Raw genomic sequence first — 24,470 nt, forward strand, 5'->3', positions numbered from 1 at the left:
ATCTGAAAACCCAAATGAATTATATATTTCTCTACTCCTACTCAAGTTGGCCTCAACTTTTGCACAAAAAGCACATTTCTTCTACAGTGCTTTGGGATCAGTACTCTTGGATTATCATTTTCACTTTTATCTCAACTAACTTTTACTTTAGTGTATATAATATGAAATATGTACCAAAACCAAAGAATCTAGCCTTTGATCATTGTTGTTCTCCTATACTCTTCTTCCCTCAATATTTCATACACTTTACCTTTTTTTTATGTATTTGTCACATCTCTCATTTCATAATAATTTTTGGGTTCAATTGTATTAATTTTATAATGATTTTTTCGTAATTTATTCTATTTCACTATTTGATATAAGATCATATAATGTAGGGTATTTAGACATTTCAAAATTGAAATGTTTAGAGTTAATGAAAGATAGGGGAAGAGGAGACCCACCGTTAAAGATTTAATTCCAAGAATTTTACATTTGAGCTGTCCAAGTTTTGATATAATAATGTCCTATATATGCCCCTCTACGACAATAATTAAGCTATATTTCAAGACTATTTATGCCACCTAAAAGCATAAATATTTTAAGTTGAACCCATCATTTTGGATCATATTTGAAATATGTTTCATTTTATCATAAAGGAGTGGTAACTTGTCTTCAAAGCTCCCTTAGATATACTTTTATCTGTCATCCATTGGTGAAGCATAATGATAATATCACATTTTCTAACCCTTTTATATTATCTGAATTCTTTTCTTGTTATAAAAAAGGAGTTTTGGGTATTTAGTTTATATCCCATACTCATCATTGAATCGATCATAAATATATTATTCAAAAAATATATTTTTTATAACATTTCTAATCATTTTCTTTCTTTTTTTAACCCTTGATGAATTTCCCTCCACTTTGTCTTAAAATTGCAACAATGTGCCAATTGATTCCTAAGTGGCCTTATTGTCAGGTCGTCCCTCCCATTGAACAAATTGCCTCGGCCAAGAATTAATGGGTCTTAAACTACATTGCATGAAGATATATAAATTGTATGTAATTCTCTCAAGGATATTCTAGATGGTTGTAGCAGGTGAATCATGAATCACTATGGATGTGTCACTTGAGATGTCTAACTTTATCAAATTATTTGTCATTAACGATTTTACAAATAGAGAATTTATCTTAACTTTTAGGATTATGAGAGAAAATTATTTTGAATATATGCAATACTTTTATAGTCTTTGTAACTTTTGAGATTTATGTTACAGAGATAGTCTTGTAGAATGACTAGAGAAAATTTTGAAACATGAAATATCATGTATTTGTACTCTTTATAATTTTTACCTTTATAATAGATTATTGTTTCTCTCATTTGTGGAGATAAACAAGGTTAGACCTCGTTAAATATACTTAATAGAGGCGCAATCCCGTAGGATGTGAATGGATGATTAAGTTGTCGAGCCACAAAGATGAAGGGACGAATCATTTGATAAGGAACATGTGCATCTTTTCATATTCGTCAACAAACAGTCTCTCATACCAACCCATATAAAAAAATGCATATGTTTGGAGATTGGAAGTTGCCAAATTTTCTTGCACTTTGCATTTTTAGCAAGTAGGCAATCTTCCGAGACAAAGCTATAGGCCTCTTTAACCGTAAAGATGCGGTGCTAACAGCTAACCCCATTTCCAGATGCAAATGTCGTACTCCATCGAAACTTGTTGATGGCTTAATGTTCGATATATGAAGTAGGACATCGTTCTCGAACCAAGTACCGAGGATATTCTAGAATCGGATGGAAAAAACCATTGAGAACAATATCACAAACAAAAACAGAGTCGACAATGAATGAGGGGTTGACACCACTGCCTTGGGGGGGGGGGGGATATGAACGACCCTAACATAATCCTAGAATCGGAGGGAAAAAACCATTGAGAGCAGACGCGCATATCATCCATTGAGTTTTTGTCTAATTTTGTCAATAATGAATTGATAAGAGTTGCAAGTGGCCCTCTTGTGCATGACTAGGATGCCTAGATATTTTCCTAGGTCGTCAACCCCTTGATAGCCAAGCTTTGAGCAGATTGGCTGAGCAGTGTCAAAGTCCATGTTAGGAGTGAAAAAAGCAGAGGCTTTCCTTTTGCAACATTATGGCCAGAACAAGTGCTGAATTGAGTGACGATTCTGTAAATGACTTCTGCCTGTTTTAAGTCTGCTTTGGAATAGGGAATTGAGTGCACCAACGAAAAAATGACCCTTTTTAACTCATTGGTTAAATGGAAAAATTTGATCTTCTAACGAATTAGCGAGCTAGGGCATTCGCAGAACGCCAAACATTTTGAATCATAATTAATACACAAATATGCAATCGCATATACCTAAATAGTAGGCTCCTATCAGTCATAAGTTCAAACTTTGATAATTCTCTAGCAGAGAAAAAAAAGTTAGGTGGATATAGGTTTCAAGCACGAAAATTTGTAGACATCTCAATCGAATTGGTCTTACAAAAGCTTCCCAGAAATTCAGATAAGGATCCCAAAAAAGGCAACCACTTCTAATATCCTACATTGCAGTTCCAATTGAATCTCCAAAACAAAATAAGGCCATCGATGCCGACAGTTTAGGCATTTGAAAAATCAGCAAACTTACCATAAATTGAGACCAATGTAAGGTATAACACACGTACCAGCATATATCAAGACATTAAGAATTATTGTTTTCTGCATATTTGTAAATATAGATTGCAGTTCCAATTGAATCTCCAAAACAAAATAAGGCCATCGATGCCGACAGTTTAGGCATTTGAAAATCAGCAACTTACCATAAATTGAGACCAATGTAAGGTATAACACACGTACCAGCATATATATTTGTTGCATAAAAATATAGGAAATTTAAAATTCCATAGAAAAATAAAAAAAAGTTGTGGGAGTGGGTTGTAGTAAATTGAAATCAGGGCAGCTGTCTTGAGTTTCTTTGGCGATGTACTTCCCTTTGGTGGAAAACTCAAGTTCGGATGGCATTCTTGATCCATCACCGGCGTAGGTTCCTGCACCGTAAGGGCTTCCACCCTTCACTTGCTCCATCTCAAACATGCCAGCACCGAAGCTGTATCCAATGGGGATGAATATCATCCCGTGGTGAACAAGCTGAGTGATTGCAGTCAACCTGTGATTGATTCGAAAAAGATTTAGGTGCAGGTTAGGTTACCATATGATGTTGATATAAGAACTTACGCTGTAGTCTCTTGTCCGCCACCCTGAGATCCGGTGCTATAGAATATCCCAGCAGGTTTGCCTGCAAGTTGCTGAGTTCTCCATAGACCTCCAGTTGCATCCATAAATGCTTTGAATTGGGCAGACATCATCCCAAATCTTGTTGGGAAGCCAAAAATAAACCCATCAGCCTCGGGAATATCGTGTGGTGAAATAATTGGTACATCACTTTTAGGTACAATTCTATAAATGTTGTTAAACAAATAAGTCCTGGGAACCTTATCTATATGAATTTGAAACAGCAGAACTTTACAAAACTTGGTTCAACAAATTAAAGGCCATGAATCAAATCAAAGCGATTCAATGCAAAAACAAAGCACTTTTATAATGATTTCATAGATAAAAAATAGTTCGATGGAGAAAAATATGAGCATTGGAAAAGGATGCTGGGAAACATATATACACTGCAATCGAGTATGAAACAGTTGAGACCAAGTGTATAGTTAATGACTTGTGACAAGACATCTAATCAATTTACCAGCCTTGAAATTTACAGGAGAATAGGACCATTCAATTGCATTTTAAAATCTCCTCAACCTTTCCGTATCCGTAAATAAAATTAGTCTAGACTACTATAAAGAAAAAAGCAGATTTTTCAACCACAGCAGCATGGTGCACATTATTACCTGCCATAGTGTGGCTTCAACACCTTCAACAGATGCAGCACCTTTCTTTATTTCCTCTGCAAGTTTTTCCACATGTCCATACATGGAATAGTATCTATAACATAAGTGAGAAGATTTGATAAAAAATTAGCCCAAAAAGGGAAGATGAGATAAGAAAAGGGTTCACTATATTAGCAAAAGAACTAAGCATAACTGAGGCTAACAGAAAACAAAAGGATCCTAAAGAAAATAACAAAAAAAGAACTTGATCGAACCGAGAAGTGAAATAACTAAATCAAATGTAAGTTTCTAGGTAATAAAAAGGAAGGTATCAGTTTTCATGAATTATATTCCACGTTATGGTTTTAATATTTTGGCGGGTAACAAAGTCAATTGGGTATCATCATGAAACAGTATGGTCAAAAAGTTTAAACTGAACTTAAGGCACCACCAGACCACTTGGTTCAACGCATGAAAACTGCACATGTTACAGATTGTGAAATTATGATGAACAAGTAACAATCGACCAACAATAAGCAAGTGTTGAAGTCTGAGTTGAAACCATAGAAATGCCAACAAAACAATAAAACAAGAAATCTATCATAGTTCTAAACTTAGGGTGTCAGCCCATAAACCAACACTTCGAGAACTATTTTCAGTACAAATGGAACACGGACCATCAATCACAGGAAAATATATATGACTCAAAGAGTGGGGGAGCTTGAAGATCAATTCCTGCCTGCATAAATTTGTGGCAGAGGAAAAATATGGAAAAGGGACCTATATAGGGGGCCAAATAAACAGCAGAACTATGAATCGATTACCTTACATCATTATTCATCTACAATAACACATGGCATAGGGCTAAAAGGTTAATGCTTTCATAAACTAGGATATGAGAATAAAACCAAAAATATTGAACCAACCAATATTAAACTAGCAGATTTAGTGCATAACACTAATTGCATAGTATAGAACTAATCACTCCTAAAAAGAACATGCTACACCTTACATGATACCTTGTTATCAAGGAGAATTGTTTTAGTCATTTCAATGAAAAGAATTATCTTATGTCAATACCTACAGATGCCATTGCTTTATAAATTTCAGGAAAAAAAAAAGAAAAAAAAACAGATGAGCACATTGTAAGTGTACAACTACAGCGAAAGCATCCAGAAGTAGACAGGGTGTAAACAATCTACAGTAACATAATAATTCTATAACATGCCAAATGTAAGTCTAACATAAGGTGCTTGCTAAAACATGACAAATAGTATAAATTTTTTTAGTTAAAAACAATGATGAGGAATTTAATGTCCTTAGTCCCACCATTCAGATAGGTTTAATTTCTTAAGAACTTTCTCTGGACCCAAAGGAATAAATTACTGGCTCCACTTGATCCCTGTTTAACCTTGTTATTGGAAAGACTGCACATTTGGGAGCAATTAAGTTGCAACATACAAGTACAGAAGACGATAGCAGCAACTGCAGCGTGGGATAGTGACTCAAGTACAAATATAGGGACTAGTTGTGAGTACATGCTTGATTCATGTAAAACTCAAAATCTTGTCAGCAAATAAAAGAAACAGATCCCTACCCCTAAAACCGACAACCGGCCTCAATATTATTGTTCAACAAATTCAAGTTCCTTACATGGGTCATATGTCTTATTTATCAAGTAATCTCAGAGATTAGTACACAAATCCCTTGATTACTCAGATAGCATAATAATTGCTAAAGTCAAGGAAGAAAAAAAAGAACATTGCCTTTCTCAACCCAAATCTATAATGCAACATGTAAAATTTCCAATAAATAACAATCCCTTTAATCATGGTTTAATAAAATATAAAAAAAAACAGATCCAGTTAAGATTTCATGGTTTTCTGACACTAGGCTCGTTTCCTTTTCTACTCTCTAATCAGTTTTCTCCATTTTACTAACGTGCCATTCCAAACAGGCATAATCAAATTGAAAACTAAACTTTAATCTACGAATTAACCTTTTTTGATCATGCCTCATAAAGTAGCTCAATTGCATTACCAACAAAAATTAGATGAAAGAGAATCTGAAACTACTGGCGACCGTGACTTCTAAGGTTATTTTTAAACCGACTGACTACTAAAATCAACGGCCAAGAAAAAAAAAGCAAATTTATACTACATTTCTCTGGTATCCGATCGAAACTAATTTCTAACTCAAAAAGTTAAAATTCGCATTTTTTTCAGATCCACAAATTCCAATTATACGACAGGAAACTAAGTTTTTACTCTAACTATTGGAAGATTAAATGAAATTCCAAACTTTCTGCTAAATTATACAGAAAAGAAAAACCGAGTTCAGCAGAGTCAAATCAAAGCAGATGAACTAATTTCAAAAATTACATCAAATTAAAGCTAAAAATGAATCTCAAACTCAGTAAACATTCAGTCATGCATCACAATCAACAGCATTTCACACCAAAAAGAAATTAAAGAGGGAAAATAGAATTATAAAACATACACAATATACACTTTGGTTGCCATCGATGAACTCCGCAGAAAATCACGATCAAAATATGCTCTTTTGTTTTTAAAATTTTTATTTTCGCTCTTTTTTTTTAATTATCTGGAAACAATTTGTTGCGAATGCGGGAAACTGGGGAAGAGCGAGAACTCTATTTATAGTTGCCCGATGAGTTTTGTTTAATTAGCTGCTAATTTTGTGATTGGCAAAACGCCGCCGTACGCAATAGGGTTTTAAAAAATGGGGTTGGTGATTTAATTTAAAAAACAATATGAAATTAATGATGAGATGTTGTTGTCACGCTCATCATCATGGTAAAGTACACAAATAGTAGTTAATTATAGGGTGATGTTTTGTTGTGTCTTTTAATTATTAAAAGTTACAAAATGATTTCTCGATTATAATGCATTGTTTTGTTGAGTCCCTTGACTATTAAAAGTTACAAAATGATCTTTGACTATTCATATGTTCAAAACTCGTCATCTTCTATTAAAAACTTGACGATAGTCTGAGTCGGATGTTAACCTGCTGACTGTAATATGATAAAATATAATCCTGAAATCTCAAACAAATATCATATCTCAATCAACAAGTTAATGTCCAACTTAGACTTCGTCATTTTTAACAAAAAATGACGAGTTTGGAGCATATAAATAGTAGAAGAATCATTTTGGAACTTTTAATAGTCAAAGGATTTAACAAAATAATACCCTATAATTAGAGGACCATTTTATAACTTTTAATAATTGAGTGACTCAACAAAGAAATATCTTATAATTAAGAGATCATTTATATACTTTACCCTAAAATTAATAGTGCCACATACTTTACAACTTATCTAGAAATATTTATTAAACCAATTAAGTGGTTTTAGTGATAAAAAAGAGAGAACGTTATTCTCTTTAGAGGTCTTGGTTTCGAATAGCTGCCTGCGTCTACAGACTGTATGAGCGTTGTCAATAATTAAAAAAAGTTTTAAACAGATACAATATTGTAATCACCCTAAATTATTAAAAAATAAAAATAATCTCGAAACATTTATTTAAATTTCTTTTTATTAAAATTAAAATTGTTGGGCGAACCTTAATTTCATTCTTTTACAAGACTTTTTATTTATATAATATAAATTTTAAATAAGGCTTAATTTATTTGATAAACTAGAATATAGTTTAACTAATTATCATAATAGACTTACAATAAGCACCTACTAAAAAAACAATAAACATAGATTCGGTTAGGACATTTTTTTTAATAAATATAATTATAAAGTAACGTTAAATGTTAAATTTGACCAAACTTATATTTACTTATAAATAAAAACTGATAATTCTCGAATCATCTAGAATAAATAACATTTCCTTACTATTGAAACACCCATTCAAAAGTTTTGTTTTTATCATTAAACTAAATTCTCATTGACAATGTTAATCATCCATCACAAATTAGTCAAGTTTTACTTAATAGGAAAAGATTCAAAAGATTTTGGTAGAAATGATTAGAAACAAAACAAGATATTTGTGTTAAGTATATTGGGGGACAAAAGGATAAGTGCTCTAATTGCATATGGTGAAAAATAGTAAACGGCAAAAGTTGGTAGGTAAAATCAGGACCGTTGGATTTGGATTATGAATTATTTTTTATAATTGTTTGGGAGGATTAATGGAATTTTGGGTCCAATAAAAATAAAGGATGTAATCGAAAAGATATTTAAATTAGTGACAATGGAATTGCATTTTATGTTGCTAAAATCGGACTAATGTCTGCATGACAAATAAGGGGGTGACGTCTCCATCGCTACGTGATCCAATTAAATTGTATGTCCCACTTATAATGATTAATGATAATTTTAAACACCTAAAAAAATATAAATAGGATAGAACACGTTAAGGTAGGTATTCAACTAAAGAAGATGATTGAAGATGAATAATCGAGAAGAGGATCCCTTATGCTGTCATCACCCCTTCCTTAATGATTCAATTTTTTTTGCTTGTTTATAAAGATATAGAATTGACCAGATTTCTCCCTTTGCTTACATATAATCTGATGATTTTACAAGTGCTCCTGGCTGGATTAGCATAAAGTTACGTATCCTGGAGCCTTAAGGAAGTTAAACAGCCGACCACCACTTTACACTTAACTTAAGCCTCTTTCTTGGACCATCTTTCATGTTCTTTTCCCCAGAATTGAATGATATGATCTACAGAATGGGGAGGCTTCAACAAATCCTGGAATTGGATTACATATGAGATTTGATGAAAGCTGATGCTTACCCTTTCTGGGGAAAAGATGAATGTTGAGCCGGGAAAACGATCAGCATGTCAACAACTATAGCTAGTTACCGCTTTTGCAACCACATTGACTAGTAATTTCTTGAAAAAAAGGGTTTATCCTTATCCTTTCTTCCAGGGTGATGTTCTGTCATTTTGGAAAGTGATAAAAAGGGCCTTTCTTCCAGGGCAAGAAATTGCCCTCAAGTTTCCTTTTAATGGATATGTTATTTCATATTAAACATGTCATTTTTCCATGATTAAACTGTTGGAAACATAAAGTTCTTGATTTGTTACTAAAGTCTATGAATGGAATTACTTCTCCTGGAGAATTATCAGTGTTAAAACTGATTGAAATTTAGCTTCTGGAACATTGACAGTTTATTGTTTGAATAACTGGCCTTTCATATTTTATAGATTAGATACATATGTCACCTCAAAATCTCTTAATTGAACAGGAAGTTTACATTGAATCAGGCTCTTACCCTTCATCCTCTCCTGAAGATTGAAGAAGAATCGAAAACAACAAGAGGTGAAAGGAAATATCTAGCATTAGGATCATCAAATTCCACTAGTCTCCACCGTTCTCTGGATGAACATAGCAAAATTTCATAATTGTACAGGTTGAAACAAACCAGTAAATAACTAGGCAAATTCAACAGAGTTGAAACAAAGTCAAACATGATGGAACATTGACAGTTTAATGATGAATAATTCATAGTCTTTTATATTGTACATATAGATACAGACATCACTACAAAATCTCATAATTTTGTACAGGTAGCTTATATGTAGCAGAACACTGCTTTCTTGGATAATACAAAAACACAACTTATCTAGAAAAAGAAAAAGAAAAAGGAACAGTACTTATCAGTGATTGCTATCATTTTACCAGGCTCACTCTTCATCCTCCTCGGAAGAATAATCTAAAACAAGAGGTGAAAGGACATCCTTAGCATTGAGATCATCGAATTCCACTAGTTTCCACCATATTCTTGGATGAACATAGCCATACTCGAGAGAAAGAGGAGATGGTTGCCCAGTTTCAAGCAGGGGTATGGAAAAAGGGATCTTCTTTAGCTTTGAACAATTTATTATCGAAAGATAGCGGAGAGACTCAGCAGGGATTCTAAGTCCACTATCGCAAATGCTCTTCAATTCTGGTAATTTGATCAAGTGCAATGTATTTAATTTGGGAAAAGCAAATGTTGTTTCAGAATCCCATTTTACTACTGTCTGGTTTTCTCCCTCTTCTTCTGCTATTATTTTCTCCAGCCTTTTACAATACTTAACTTCAACATGCTCCAAGTTCTGAAATCCCTGCAATTGATGAACTGCAAACAACTTCTTTATGCTTGGACAACCAACCAAATAGAATTTTTTAAGAGAAGAGAAGATGGCAGGAGGTGCTGGAGTGTGAGATGTAGATGCAACAGCTGTTACCCCTCTTAAAAGTTCACACAAGTTCCTCAAACTTCTAAGATGTAGAACCTCAACATTCTGCAATGAGTTGCAAGATGATAATGACAAATCAACCACACACTCAACGTCTTCACACCACCTAATAGTACATATCTTCACCTCATTTGCTTCGCAGAACAAAGAAAAATTGCTCAAACTTCTGATATTTCGACAGCTCTCAACAGTCAGAGTCCTAATGTCTTTTGGGAGAAACACAAAAGCTTCATTGCCCATCTTGCAATGGATAAAACATACCTCCTTATTAACTTCAACATTCTCAAGATTAGCAAACCAAGGATGATTCTCAAAGTAGCTTGACGTAGGTGATCCAACTCCAAGCCAGTAATTGGTTGGCCCTTTACCCAATAAAGACTTTGCATATCCTTCAAAGTCTTGCATATCACAAAAAGCTCCTAAAAGAATCTCCAGCTTCCTCAGTTTGGCCACTTCCTCTCCTTTTATATTCAACCAAGCTTTCATGACTTGGAGATTAGAAAACCTCGCTAGCATTCCCATTGGTAGATCCTTTAGATCACGTGAATATAAATTAAGATATGTGAGGTTTTCTAACATTTCCATACCATGAGGAACTTCCTTGATTTTTGTGTGAAAAAGATCTAACTTTTTCAATGCTGTGAGCTTTGTAAGTGAAGGCATGTATCTTAACTGGTGGCACCATCTAAGGACAAGTGCAGTAAGATTTTTCAAGTTCGAAATGGAATTGGGCAGATCAGAAATTCCAGTATGAGAGAGATTTAGAACCTTTAGACCATGCATGTTCTCAAAGAAAGATCCTAAAATCTTTCCAAGGTTAAGATTTCTCTGCAATAACAAGGTTGACAAATTATGACATTTTGGCGATATTAAAATAGCTCCGGGTATTGAATTATTCATCAAGGAAACCTTCTCAAGAGATTCTTTCCATTTATGCTCACTTGGTATTTCCTCCAATTGCATACCAGCTTTTACCATAATGTTATCACATCTTTTGATAGACAATGCCATGTCTCTCACAACATCATGCATCTTCACTCCTCTTTCAACATCGTCAATCATTACCTTCTCTAACAAGCAATTATTTACAAGCTTGTTTAGAATAGTATGACCTCTGTCGTGCATTGCACGTCTATTCTCTAATTCATCAATGAGTTCCTCATCTATCCAATTTTCAATCAACTCCTCCTTTTCAAAGTGATGATCCTCAGGATATAAGGAGCAATAGAGGAAGCAATTTTGGATTTTTGAATCTTTCAAACGATCATAGCTAAACTTCAGTTGCTCAAATATTATGGTATCTGATCCCTTCACACTTGTAACCCTTTCACGTAGTTCACAAAGTGCATTCCTCCACTCAAAAGCATCTTCCACCCCTTTCATGCTACTGGCTATAGTCATGATAGCAAGCGGTAAACCACCACATTGGACAACGATAAGGTCCACGAGTTCTTTTAAAGTTGGATCTTGTAGAACATTATCCCCCACCTGACACGAAAATAAGTTCAAGGATGCCTCTGGTGAAAGAGGTTGTACTTTAAACACCTTACAACCCATGGTATTGCACACCTCAACTGATCTACTAGTGATTACCAATTTGCTCCCATTATGCGACGATGGTTCAGGGATTCCCACATCTAGGAGAGCAAATGGTTCCCAAACATCATCTAAGATTAGCACATATCTCTTTCTTTCCAAGATTTCCATTAGTACAGTTGGCCATTCCAATTTATTTTTAGGAAGAGAGTAGTCCAAAGCATGCGCAAGATCTTCTTGTAATCTAACAATATTGAATTCTCTGGACACTGTCATCCAAATCACCGCATCAAACTGATTTTCCTTCAACAGTTGATTGTTGATATTCTTCATGATGGTGGTTTTCCCTATACCACCCATTCCACATATTCCAATCATTCCAACCTCATTGTCCATCAGATACTCCCAAATTCGTCCTTTTACACCTATTTGACCTTCTAAATCTGTCGTTGGAAATGTCACCCCACTGGCCGGAGGACCATCAACTGCCACACCTTCTGGAAAACTGCCTTGTTGATAGATCCTCTCAACTTCTGCAATCTTTCGGCGAATAAGTTTCCCTAGGCTGGCACGAGAGAAGTATGAAACAACACAAAACTTCATTTCTATCTTTTCCATTTCAACATTTATGCTTCGGACATTTTCAAACCAGTTCTCCACTTCATTCTTCACCACTTTTCTGCAACGAATTTCCTTGTCCTTTTTTAATTCGAGGTCTTGCTTTCGGATATTTAAATCATTCACTTTTCTTTTAAGGTCATTAATATTTTCTTCTAGTTTTCGGTGGTAATTTACATATTGACTAGTTGGTCTCCCGAAGCACTTTATCACTTCAAGAAGGGGCGCTAAAAACTCCATATTCGTTAAGGCCACTCCCTGTTATTCACAAAACAAACACAGATATATCAATTGCATCTCCAATAAGCTACTTCCAGTAACACATAAATCAACTCTCTTTGTTGTTTATATGTAGATTAATTAAATGATTTTTCCAACTTCAAGAGAGAAACATCATAAATCCTAGAATATGAAGGAAAAAGTCACTACCCAAATACTTAAATTCTATTGAAAGAGAATCTTACAATTAAAGTGAAACTCATGAAACATTCATATCCTAGTCAGATCAATCACACCCAAATGATCAGACTAAAAAACCAACATAATTATCGACTGATACGGACAAAAAAGCAAACACTTGGTTTGCAACTTCAAAGTGTTCAGTGTTATTTCTTTATATTTTCCTTGATTGAATACCCCCTTTTCTCCAAAATTTCCATAAACCAAAAGGTCCTCAACAATAACAACTGATTACAAGAATATAAGTTGACTTTAAAAGTACCTGGTTTCTTCTTCAAATTATTCAGAAAGAGGAACTGAAAACAATACCCTTGGCTCCTTGTGAAGTACGATTTTTTTGGGGAAAATAGCTGACACGAAACAGGGAAAATCTAAAGTGTTATAAAGGTTAAAAATCTAATGGGATGAAACAATAAACTAGACAATTAAATCAGTAATTACCTGGTGTGACTAAGTGATGAGGAAACTATTAAGTTGGTACTTCTCTGTTCCTCGGTGGCTATAGCTTAAATTTGTGAAAATAAGGAAATTAAGATCCCAATCCCAGCAAATTCGGTCAAGAAAACAACAAAAATAAGATCTTTTCCTTTGCTAAATCCTCTATGATCAAAAGACAATGAATCTTGATTCTTGAAGAACCGTCGATGGTAGAGAGCAAGTCAAAGACAATAGAACAAGATGAGAAAGTAGTGTCTCCTACCTTGTTTAATTAAGGAATGGTGGAGACGAAATGGAATAAATATAAAATAAAAAAAAGCGAATGTGTGGACACTTTGTAAATTACATTATATAATTATTCAATCAATCAACCATGACTTTATTTATTATTTTGTAAAATTTAAGCTTTAAAATTTATTCTTTTTGAAGTTCTAAAATTTAAGTTGGTATTTGATACATTCAGTTTTATATTTTATATATTGTCAATAAATAAAGTTATATATCATAAAAATATAAAAAATTAATTTTAATTTTAAAATTTTATAAATATATGTTATCGAACAATTTACTAATAATAAATATAATTTAATACACTAAATATAAATTCATGATTCAGTGTTGAAAAACCAACCAATTCTTTGAGTTCCAAGATTAATCAGCCAGCCAACTTAGACTTCTAGCTTTAATGAATTTTAGAGGTTCCAATTACATGTACTAATTTGCTCTTGAAAAATCCATTGAATAGTGGTATAATAGAATATTATTCTTTCTAAGTTCGAGCAGTTACGTTCGTGGGTGCAGCACCTTAGTGCAGGAAAACAAGCTTCCGTCGGTGTTTATGATTGCTGGGAACGCTCGCTTACTGCAACGTGATTTCTCCAGTGCTAATGCGCAGGCCAGAACCTCAATTGTCCGTGCTAAGCAAAGCTGACAGCGACTGCCTTGTGGTTTTATAAAAGTGAATGTCGAGGGTGCCTATGAAGCAACTACAAGTCAAGCGGTCTTCGGTGTTGTGGCACACGATCACTCGGGGCAGGTTGTAGCTTGTCAAATGCTAATGCGCAGCCCAGAACTCCCCAATTGTCCATGCTAAGCAAAGCTGGCAGCGACCACCTTATGGTTTTATAAAAGTGGATATCGAGGGTAAAACCAGATAGCTCTCGTGATATTGCACAATTGCAGAAGAAAACAAGTACATATTCAACAACTTATAAATGTTTGAGCTTCAAGTGGGACAGATATTGTTACTCAAGTTTGGAGAACAGATTGAATGAACCATACAATCTTCTTTTATCGAGCCTCTAATGATAAACTTATTTCGTTTCTCGAAGATGATCCGTAGTCGCCTGATGAACAATCTGCTTCAAAGGGTTTCTTGCTTTTTGTTTAGGCGAAGGCAGTTCATTATGACTTATCAACATCACAACCACGGATGACATGCTGGGTCTCTCTTCAGGATGTTGTTGTACACATAAAAGGCTAATGTGTATGCATTGTAACAGCTCAGATAGATAACCGGTCTCTACAAAGAAACTGTCAACGATATCCAAAGGCTTACCTTCCTTCCATAATCTCCATGCCTGCACCAAAATTCGAACCTTTTAAGCATTTGTAATTTTAAGTGAGAAAACAAAGCGACATTAGTAACTGTTGACATGTACATGTTCAACGAGGTTGCCGCTTTCATTTGCGTGGTAAAATCCTCTATTTTTCATTCCACTTATAACCTCCAACAATAGTATCCCAAAGCTAAAAACATCTGATTTTACCGAAAACAACCCGTCGGAAGCATATTCTGGTGCCATATAACCACTGCAGAACATTGTCAGATACAGAAAATGAATTTTCTTATTGATATTAATCGATCAAATGGTATGGCAGTGGCATAAAATTAGTACACTTACTAAGTTCCAACTACTCTGTATTGGCTTCTGTTTGGTCTCCTCCGAAAGTTCTTGCCATGCCAAAATCGGAAATTTTTGGGTTCATCTCACTATCAAGTAGAACATTACTAGCTTTCAAATCTCTCTGAACAATCCTCAACCTTGAGTCTTGATGAAGGTAGAGTAGCCCCCGAGCAATCCCGCATATAATTTGGAAACGCTTGGACCATGTTAATACTTTGTTTTTCGTTTCATCTGCAAAGTGTGGATTCATGTTAGTCCGACATCTTATTTGATCATTGAAGAAGCACAAATGATGACATTGAGAGGTTTTTCAAATGATTTTCAGACCAAAAATGAAAGAGTCAAGGCTTCTATTAGGCATGTATTCGTAAACCATCATTCTGTCATCTCCATGAATGCAGCATCCAAGAAGCCTTACAAGATTCCGATGCTGAAGTTTCACAATCAACTTTACCTCATTCTTAAACTCGTTCACTCCTTGTCCAGAACTCTTTGAAAGTCTCTTCACTGCAATTTCCTGTCCATTTTCAAGTGTCCCCTGGAAAATTTTACAATATTTTAATGAGCTTTGAACAAAATTGTATACTTAGAGATCACTATACTAAAATACATCAAATTTTTACCTTATAAACAGGTCCAAAACCCCCTTCACCTATCTTGTTATGAAATGCAAAAGTATCAGTGGCTTGAGCTATTGTACCGAACTTGAAAACAGCAAGCTCCATATCTTCATTCTCGTCTCTATTTTCTTTATAGTTCACATTCTTGTCTTCAACTTCAACTGAAAAGAGTATAAAACATAGAATCGGAATTCCGATTGCCTCTTTTCTATATTCATTGATTTTTATACATGTTTGTGAAACAACACTTAAACTAAAATACCCCAAGCCCATGATTTGTAGACAATTAGACTCTGTTTCTCAGTTCATAGTAAAAGTTCAAAACTATTCATTATCAATTACTGTTGGTGTTAATGTGTTACCTTTTAACTTTCTTCTGCTTCTACTAACATAACAAAGGACTAAAGCAAACCCCGAAAGCGCAGGAATTACTGTTGCAAGTATGATGCCAAGCTTCACCTTAGCCTTTTTCTTCAGTTCTGCCATTTTCAATTTTGAATAAGAAGCAAAAATTATAAACAACTTAGTACACAAAAACATTACGCAAGAAGTAATAAGGATGAGTTCCGGTTTTATAAACAATTACCTGAAGCAGATACTCTGATGTAAAGGTCCTGACCATCATCTGATTCGAATTGTCTGACATCAATTAGATCACCGAGCCAAATGACGCAGCCACTACCTCCTCTTGTAACATCTAAATTAGAGTACTCCATGAACGAACGGTTCCTCAAGCACGTTGTCCTACACTCCTTGAGATTCATAGTTTTGTTAACCCAAGAATGTATGGCCTCCGGGGTTTTCACTCTTCTTGTCCTGATAAACTCGTCATCCCCACTCTGGCATCTCAATGGCTTACTGTGTATACACCCACCGGAATAATCCGTCGAATTCCATCTTTCGGGCCATTTCGGCCTGAACCCTGTCAAGCAGTGACAAGACGGAAGCGTATTGCTATCACAGTAGCCATTTGGACCACAAAGTGAATATTTGTCACAGTTGTCAATTGGCATGCTTCCAAACTGTAACACCCTAATTTAAGGGTTAAATTTAAGAAATTATAAAGTGGTGAATTTAATTGATATTTTTGGAAGAAATTGGGGATTAAATTATAAAATTTCAAAGTTAGTAGACTGTTTTAAGAAGTACATGAAATTCAATGGTTAAACCCATCATTTAACCATTTTTTTATAGCAGGTTCAGCAGAATTTTCCAGTTTTTCCTCTCTAACAACCCTCCTTTCAACTCCGATCTACTCGTCGTCCGACCTCCGATCGACAAACCGATACCACCATCGTGTTCGTTGTCAACCAAGGAACAAAACCCCTCAAACCTTTCGTCTTGAATCGTCGTCGTTCGTCGTTAATTTCAATCGTAAGTATCGTCAGTAATAACTCAATTTCAATTGGTTTTTCATCGATTCACGACGATCCGATGATCCGTTTACGACACCTCCCGCACCATCGTGTTCCTTGCATCGTTCCGAGTCCGCCGGTGTCATGCTTGGTCTCCGTCGACGGCAGCGCGTGAGGAGGTGAAGCGGTCAAAGTTTCCGATTTGTTGAAATCGAGCTCTCCGCCGTTCAAAATTGTGAATCGAGCTTTGTAAGTATCTCGAAATCGCTCAAAATAATTTTTAGGAATTTTTCGGGAATTTTCCGACACCATAGCACTGTTCACGCGCCCCCACTACGCTTGGGAAAGAAAAAATGACCGGTTTGACCGATTTTGGAGCTATTTTGACCGGTTTGACCGGTTTCAACCCGACCCGACCCGTTGACCGTTGACCGGTGTTGACCAAAACTTAGACGGGCTTTGACCGGGCATTAAACGACCTTTGACTTTGACCGAGTATACATATCCTGACATTTTTCGACGTTCCAAATCCGATTCCGCAGTCCGTTTTTTCGAAATTCAGACCCGAAAGCCTCGAAATTACCATTCAAACCCGTTGACTTTAATTTTGACCGAAAATTCCAAATTTTTCGAAAAGTCATATTTTATGCTTTCAATGTCCTGAATCCAAATCTGAAGTCCATTTTGCCAAATTCGAACCCGGTAAGCTTTTTTTCACTGATTTATCACCCGATTCGATCTGTTTATCGCAATTAAGCTCCGTTTTTTATATAATTTATGTTGATATGTATCTAAGGAATTATTGGAAGTTGAACTAAAGATCAAAGGCATTCGAATGGAATTTTTATGGTCGATCATATTGCACGAAAATTGAGGTAATACTTTACTACCTATTTATACTTTATGGAACATGTGAATATTGGTAAATGCATGATTAAGATAATGTTGGTCTCATTTGTGTAGTTAATTAGTTTCTACACTCGATTTGAATACGGTAAAAGGGTTAAGTAATTGATTATGGTTCAGATGATTTTTATAAGAAATTGAGGGATTGTTTCTGTGCTTAGTTATAAAGAAATCAACATGAATTTGTAACTTATAGTTTATTTCATCAAAGGTTAAATGTTAAAGGTACTTGGATGGGAAATTATGATAATACTCCGGTAGGGTAAAATTACGAAAATACCCTTAAGTTGTAAGATGTCAAGAATTGTCCCTGTAAGTTGATTAATAACTCTAAAAGGATATATTGATATGATAAAACTACAGATGTGCTTAAGAAATGCTAGATTTTGCTTACGAAATACGGATAACCGGTTTTTAACCCCTAGAGGGTTTGTGCATGATATTAGAATTCTATTAATGAATCATTTCAAGATAAGAGAATGTTCGGGAAAGCAATTGATCATAGGATCTCTAAATTATAATTATTTTTGTTAAGAGCTAATATCGAAATTATCTGGTTAAGAAATTATGGAAATGCCCTTGAGAGGTAAAATAGTCCGAGTTAACCCTGAATGATAAAATACTTTGAGGATTCGTACTTAACTCGATTATGTACGGATTTGATTGTTAAGATCCTGACTTAGTTCAGGAAAATTCCTGATATTCCGTTTGTAAAATATAAGAAGACACTTGACCCAGAAATATCCGAGTTATGAGTAAATACCTGAAGAATAATTTATCGGGGGTATTTTACTGTCAGAATTGTTCAAAAGAACTGAAATAGATGATAAGATTGAATTTAATAGTAAGATTGGACGAAAGAAAATGATTAAAATACACTGCATCTGTAAAATGACCAAAATACCCCTGTAATAAAATGACCCAAGAATATCACCAAGCTTAGGAATGATTGGATATCCTCGAGCTCTGAAATGAATGGAATAAAACTGAACACCAAAATTACCAAAATACCCTTATGGCCTATATTAAGTAAATGTCTTGGATTAATTAAGGAATCCAAATAAGCATAGGTGTTGGACTACCTTTAAAAGTAATGGAACACAATTTAAATGAGTAGATCAACCCTAAAGCTATGTCAATACCTGAATAGCATAGATATTATTGGAATGCGTGTTCGTCTTCTCAAGTTTGGCTCGATGATAACTTTTGGAAGTATTCAGTTCAGCTCAACTCTAGATCGTATTCAGTACTAAGAATTGGACGTTTGTTCGATAAATCAACCACGAAGACCAAATTGAATAGAACGAAAGTACATGTATATGAAATTCAATAACGTTTGAATTATTCTGGAAAATCCCGAAGTAACTAGAATAGACATGAATGCTAAATGAACCAAATAACCTCAAGGACTGAGGATTAAATAAGAAATTGGAATAAGTTTGGAAACTCGGATGAACTTATGTAATGTATCATCCTAATGGATTATGAACCACAAATCAAGTACGTCAACATTTCCTGGTAGAGTTGAAATATGGAAATAAAATAAAGACCATTAGAATATTTGTTCATCTCCTTAAGATCTGTTCATTGATGACTCAGAAGATGATCCATGAATAAGAATATTGGGTATTAAAGAGTGAATAACCTAGAAGGTTAATGAATCGACAAGTTGATAAGTATTGGTTTTGGAAGTTATTCATCTAGAGTTGTTCAATAATCGGATTAATTGTCATAGATTGTAAAGATTCTGAATACCCTTCAGATTTCATAGAGCTTCTGAAAATTATCCGAATATGATGATCCTAATAAATTATATTCTGAATAACTGATGATTCTGTCAGTTATTGAACTCTTCCAATAGTGATTCTAAATTCTGACATTTTATCGGTATATGAAAGATCTTTGTTACTTCTGCCTGATAAGATTATCTTGTACCTTTGAATAATATTTGTAAACTCTGGTGTGTTCCCTAATCATATAAATATTTTATCTGATTTCTGACTTGAATTATGTTCTGATACATGACCTGAATTCTGTTCTGATTTGGATTCCGTTATGATATATGTTATGAATTCTGTTTTTATTTCTGATATCTCCGTTTACCGACGAGAAATGTTTTATCTGGGGGGATTATTGTTGGAGGAAGATTATCTGCAGGCTTCTCAGTTGTGTGCTCAGGCCTCACTGGTTCTGCAGGGTGTATGGTTCCGGGGAACCTACACAAACAGATTGTGAAAGGATGGGGGTGTATATATATATGTTTTAAAATAAAAATCTGTATCTTTTTACTGGTTTTACGGGAACACACTAGAAAACCTATTCTGATCTCCTGAACCTAGACATCTGAAATAAATACTATCTGTTACTACCTGCGATATAAATGGACCTCAACTCAGCCAAAGAAATCTGTAGATGTTCGGAAACATTAAGAAAACATATATTTATTTGTATCTGCATGTTCTTCAGCATCATCTGATAGTTCTGTATTACTGAGCTTTTCGAAGCTCACTCTATTACTCAACATTGCAGGTTAAAAGAATTGTACCAGTGCAGCTATCAACATCAGTAAGGGAGTTTTTCCAGCGTTGTTTGCAGAGTACGGTACATGTGATTAGGGGGCATGTAATTGTATTTTGTTTTATATACGAGTCCGAAAATCTGTTTTATTTATACATACTGATAAATTATTTTATAAGTTACATGTTTTGTTAAAAGTTTTAAATTTTCCGCTATTTTTACAGTGGGTTGCTCCGGTGGCCCTAATGTGACACTCCATATCGGATCGGGTTACCCTTATCGGTCTGAGGGGGTTACATTTAGTGGTATCAGAGCTATGGTTTGAGCCAAAATTTTTCAAGATGGACCAGCCGGTCGAATTTCAAAACGATGTCTGATCAGTACATGCCCTTAGACTACAATCGTACCTCTCTGAGCCGAAACTCCAGGACTGAGTCCCTATCTGTAGCGAGTAAACCAAAGTTTCTATCCGTTAAGGCTATACTTGTACAAAAAGGAACATCAGTAATATTTGTCTAAACGTTGTAAAGTACCTCACGAGCCATGTGAGAGTTATTTATCTAAGAAATTCTGACTCGACTCCAGAAATGAAATTGAGATATGTTGCTGCTCTATGAGTCATATTCACGTAACCAAGGCTGAATTGATTTCACAAGGATAAAGTTGTTTTGATTATTTACTTGAACTGAGGGAGAATTCTGATGAGAATGTTTACTCAGTTGGTTAAGGATTAGTAGAGGACACGTACCTTTGTAAAAGCTACTTGAAGCTATGAAACAACTGATAGAAGTTTCATTTCTGCAATAATGTGACATGAATGAATTTCAAGGACGAAATTCTTTTAAAGAGGGGAGAATTGTAACACCCCAATTTAAGGGCTAAATTTAAGAAATTATAAAGTGGTGAATTTAATTGGTATTTTTGGATGAAATAATATGCTAATGGGACAAGCCTATTATTTTCACGTGTTGCCCTAAATTTTCTGCTAGTGCAACGGCTAATCATCAACTATTTCCTGGTATAATTCTGCTTATGGGCTTCTCTGAATGGATCTCCACCTTTGGTTCATTTGCTTTCTTCTCAACTAGATTTCTATCTTCACCAAATGCCCAACGTCGTCGCTTTTCTTTGGTAATATTAACTCCACTTTCCCAATTCCCATTTTTTTCAATTTCTGTCCATAAATCCCTAACCCTTGATTTGTCCCCATTTCCGTTTCTCTCCTAACTTCGATCATAACAATTCCTCCCCCTTTAGACGATCCTTTTCCCCAAGGATCAAATACCATAATTTTTTCCTGAGGCAAGTGTTGCATTTCCAAGTGACGTTCTCAGGCTCCCAGTTCGCCCGCAAGACTAGTAATGTAGTGAAAGCCTGATTGTTCTTCTCCACCCTCATACGTTGTAAAATGGTGTAAGGACCATAGGACCTTACTGCAAGCTTTAATTTCTTTCGAAGAGCAAGTGACGTTTGGTGATAGGGATGAAACTTCAGGTAAACTCTGTCCCTGACCTTCAGATCTTTGTTTCTCTTTTCTTTATTCGCATAAAACCTCATCTTACTTTGTTTGATTTCCTCCAGTAGCTTCTTCAACCTTTCTTCATTGATATTGTTTGTCTCTTCGAACTTTTCCTCCGTTTCACTAATTTTCCTTTCCAACGAACTCACCATTGCCTTCAGTTTTTTATTATCACTAGTAAGCTTCTCTAGCATCATGTGGCCATCCACTAGAACCTCTTGAATTACAGGGACCACCTCAGCTTCCCTTCTAGCATTCTCACGTTTCTTGGCTAGTAATTCTTTGGTTTCTTTAAAATGAAGTTGCATGTCTTGCAAAACAAATTGTAAATTTGTGTTTTCTTTTGTTTTGGCCTCTTCCATGTCAACTCTCATACGTTTCTCCAGCTATAATCTCTATGTCAGTTCTTCAACTTGCTTTTCTAGTTTGTTCTTGGCAGCTTGAAGAGTTCCAATCTCCTAGCAGTCATCTTAAGCTTCCGCAGTTATTTTTGAGTAACTCTTACTCTCCATGCACATTATGTAGCAATTACCTCTTTTTTCAACCTTATATAATGAAACTGAGACAAGAACTTGCGACATTGGCTCTGAATTATAATTGCTGCTCTGGTCTGCCTTCTGAAGCATAACTCATTGCAAGTAGCCAATATATCGGAAACATCACCTTTATGGCTTCGAATAATCTTTCATTCATCTTGTAATGTTTGGCTTTGTAGTCTAGCAGAATGGATTGACATATTCTATACATGGAATTAGTAGCCAATACCTTTATAGGCCACTTTGAAGGGTCATCATGTAGGCACAAATTAGCAACATTGCACTTATTGAATTCCATGAATATGTTATTTGCTGAATCAAAAAGTATTTCGAGTATTTCATTTATGTTTTTTCCTTGGAGAGATAGTTTCTAAATGTCGACATTAGCCATCTATGATACAACTCGACTCCTAGCCACACAACATTCGCAACCTTCCTGTTGTTTACCATATTTCCTTGCATGTTCTCTATGTTTCCGACATACTCCAAACCTTCATTTACTCCAACTATAAGATATTTGAGTGAGCACCTTTCAATGTTTGGAACAGATTTTTGGGACTGTAGAAATTGATTCACATTTATTGTTGAAAGAGATCCGTCTAATTGTTTTGCTGTTGTTTGAGCTTTATAGTGGTCTACCCTCCATCCGCCATCCAATGCACTGTAGGAAATTGTTGACTGAATTTGAGTGTAAGTTGTGGCTGAGCTGTCAACCCCATGTTCCTCGACCTCTACTCATGCATCTTTAAGATTGATTCCCATTAACAGTAATCTAAACTTGTAAGGGTCATCATCTTCTACAAGTTTATCCCTCCTAACCTTGACAAGATCGAACTTACACCCATCAACATACATAATCTTGATCGAGACAAATTTACACCCCTCAACCAAAACACTAGTAATTAGGTGATAATTATATTTATGCATCATCATCATACATGCACCTTCCTATCCTTGATGCTGGAATGAAGCTTTGTGATTTTCAAAGAAACTTGGTGGTGCAAACTCCCATGACGGTTTTGACAGACATAATGAACATGGTATTTTAAAGAAATTGAAGGTTGTCGCATTTTGGTCCCATACAAACCGAGTTTGCACTTGACATCCACGTTCACCGCACCATCATCACTTCTATTTTCAGCATCTATCACTTCCTCCAATTGTACAAGCTTTTTACCAAATACGGAACATGTGTCATCTTCAACATGCATGGTTCTTTATAGTCTCAATAGCATTGAAAGAACCTAGACTCACTGTTTCATCACTTTGAAAATCAAGTCCCTCGTAACTTTGATATGTTTGATCTCCAATATTCTTTACCTTTGGTGTTGGCAATTTATCGAACACCTACGAATCATCATGTTTTTGCTCACACTTTTTACCAGTCAGAATATGTAAAATATGCTCCACATCTCTCTGCTGCAACGCCATTCTGGATTTCATCATACTCAACCGATTGTCCTTCTTTGCCACCATTTAGGAGGGGTGGACTCATTGGTTGTTTGCTTTACCAGCTTTGTCAAGTAATCAATATGTTTTTGTATTGCAGATAAATCAGTAGAATCACCCATCGTTTGGTTCTTCTTTGACATACCCAAGCTTTAGAATGCCAGGAATAATGACTCTTGATACAAATTTGTTATGACCCTTGAGAAATAGAGAAGTTGAGATCGAAGAAAAGAAGTAGAATAGAAAAGATTAACGAAGCAGAGGAAACATTGAAGAAGAAGAAGATAAAATTTCATTCATAAACTTTCCATGATTTGTGCATTATAATTCTTAGCCTATATAATCTGCTAATGGGACAAAGCCTATTATTTTTACACAACTGTCCTAAATTGTCTGCTAATGCAACGGCCTAATCATTAACTATTGCCTGGTAAGGTTGATCGACTCACTTAAGTTGTTCCATAACTTTTAATGGTAGCACAACACCCATATTTACTTGTATTCCTTAATTAATCCA

At 35.1% G+C, this 24,470-nt stretch overlaps 2 protein-coding genes and 1 pseudogene across 3 annotated transcripts; all 3 read right to left on the reverse strand.

Moving 5' to 3' along the window:
* Positions 1 to 2,883: 2,883 nt before the first annotated feature.
* Positions 2,884 to 3,546, reverse strand: LOC120127714 (probable NAD(P)H dehydrogenase (quinone) FQR1-like 1). Its single transcript, XM_039145570.1, has 3 exons — positions 3,518 to 3,546; positions 3,226 to 3,447; positions 2,884 to 3,157 (listed from the first exon to the last, which is right to left on the reverse strand). Exons 1-3 carry the CDS (start codon positions 3,544 to 3,546, stop codon positions 2,884 to 2,886), a joined length of 525 nt encoding a protein of 174 aa, XP_039001501.1.
* A 5,773-nt stretch (positions 3,547 to 9,319) lies between these two features.
* On the reverse strand, positions 9,320 to 12,836 carry LOC120127824 (probable disease resistance protein At1g61300). 2 transcript variants are annotated; one of them, XR_005516569.1, is made up of 3 exons: positions 9,524 to 12,836; positions 9,413 to 9,468; positions 9,320 to 9,380 (listed from the first exon to the last, which is right to left on the reverse strand). XR_005516569.1 is itself a non-coding variant. In XM_039145642.1 (2 exons), exon 1 carries the CDS (start codon positions 12,485 to 12,487, stop codon positions 9,536 to 9,538), a length of 2,952 nt encoding a protein of 983 aa, XP_039001573.1. In that variant the 5' UTR covers positions 12,488 to 12,836; the 3' UTR covers positions 9,413 to 9,470; positions 9,526 to 9,535. The 2 variants fall into 2 exon arrangements, 1 of the variants encoding a protein (XP_039001573.1); XM_039145642.1 differs by lacking the exon at positions 9,320 to 9,380 and having other exon boundaries at positions 9,413 to 9,470; positions 9,526 to 12,836.
* A 1,621-nt stretch (positions 12,837 to 14,457) lies between these two features.
* LOC120127715 overlaps positions 14,458 to 24,470 on the reverse strand; it is a 34,398-nt pseudogene continuing 24,385 nt past the window's right edge.

The sequence above is a fragment of the Hibiscus syriacus genome, unplaced genomic scaffold (assembly GCF_006381635.1).
Source record: "Hibiscus syriacus cultivar Baekdansim isolate YM2019G1 unplaced genomic scaffold, ASM638163v2 tig00110472_pilon, whole genome shotgun sequence".
NCBI lineage: Eukaryota > Viridiplantae > Streptophyta > Magnoliopsida > Malvales > Malvaceae > Hibiscus > Hibiscus syriacus.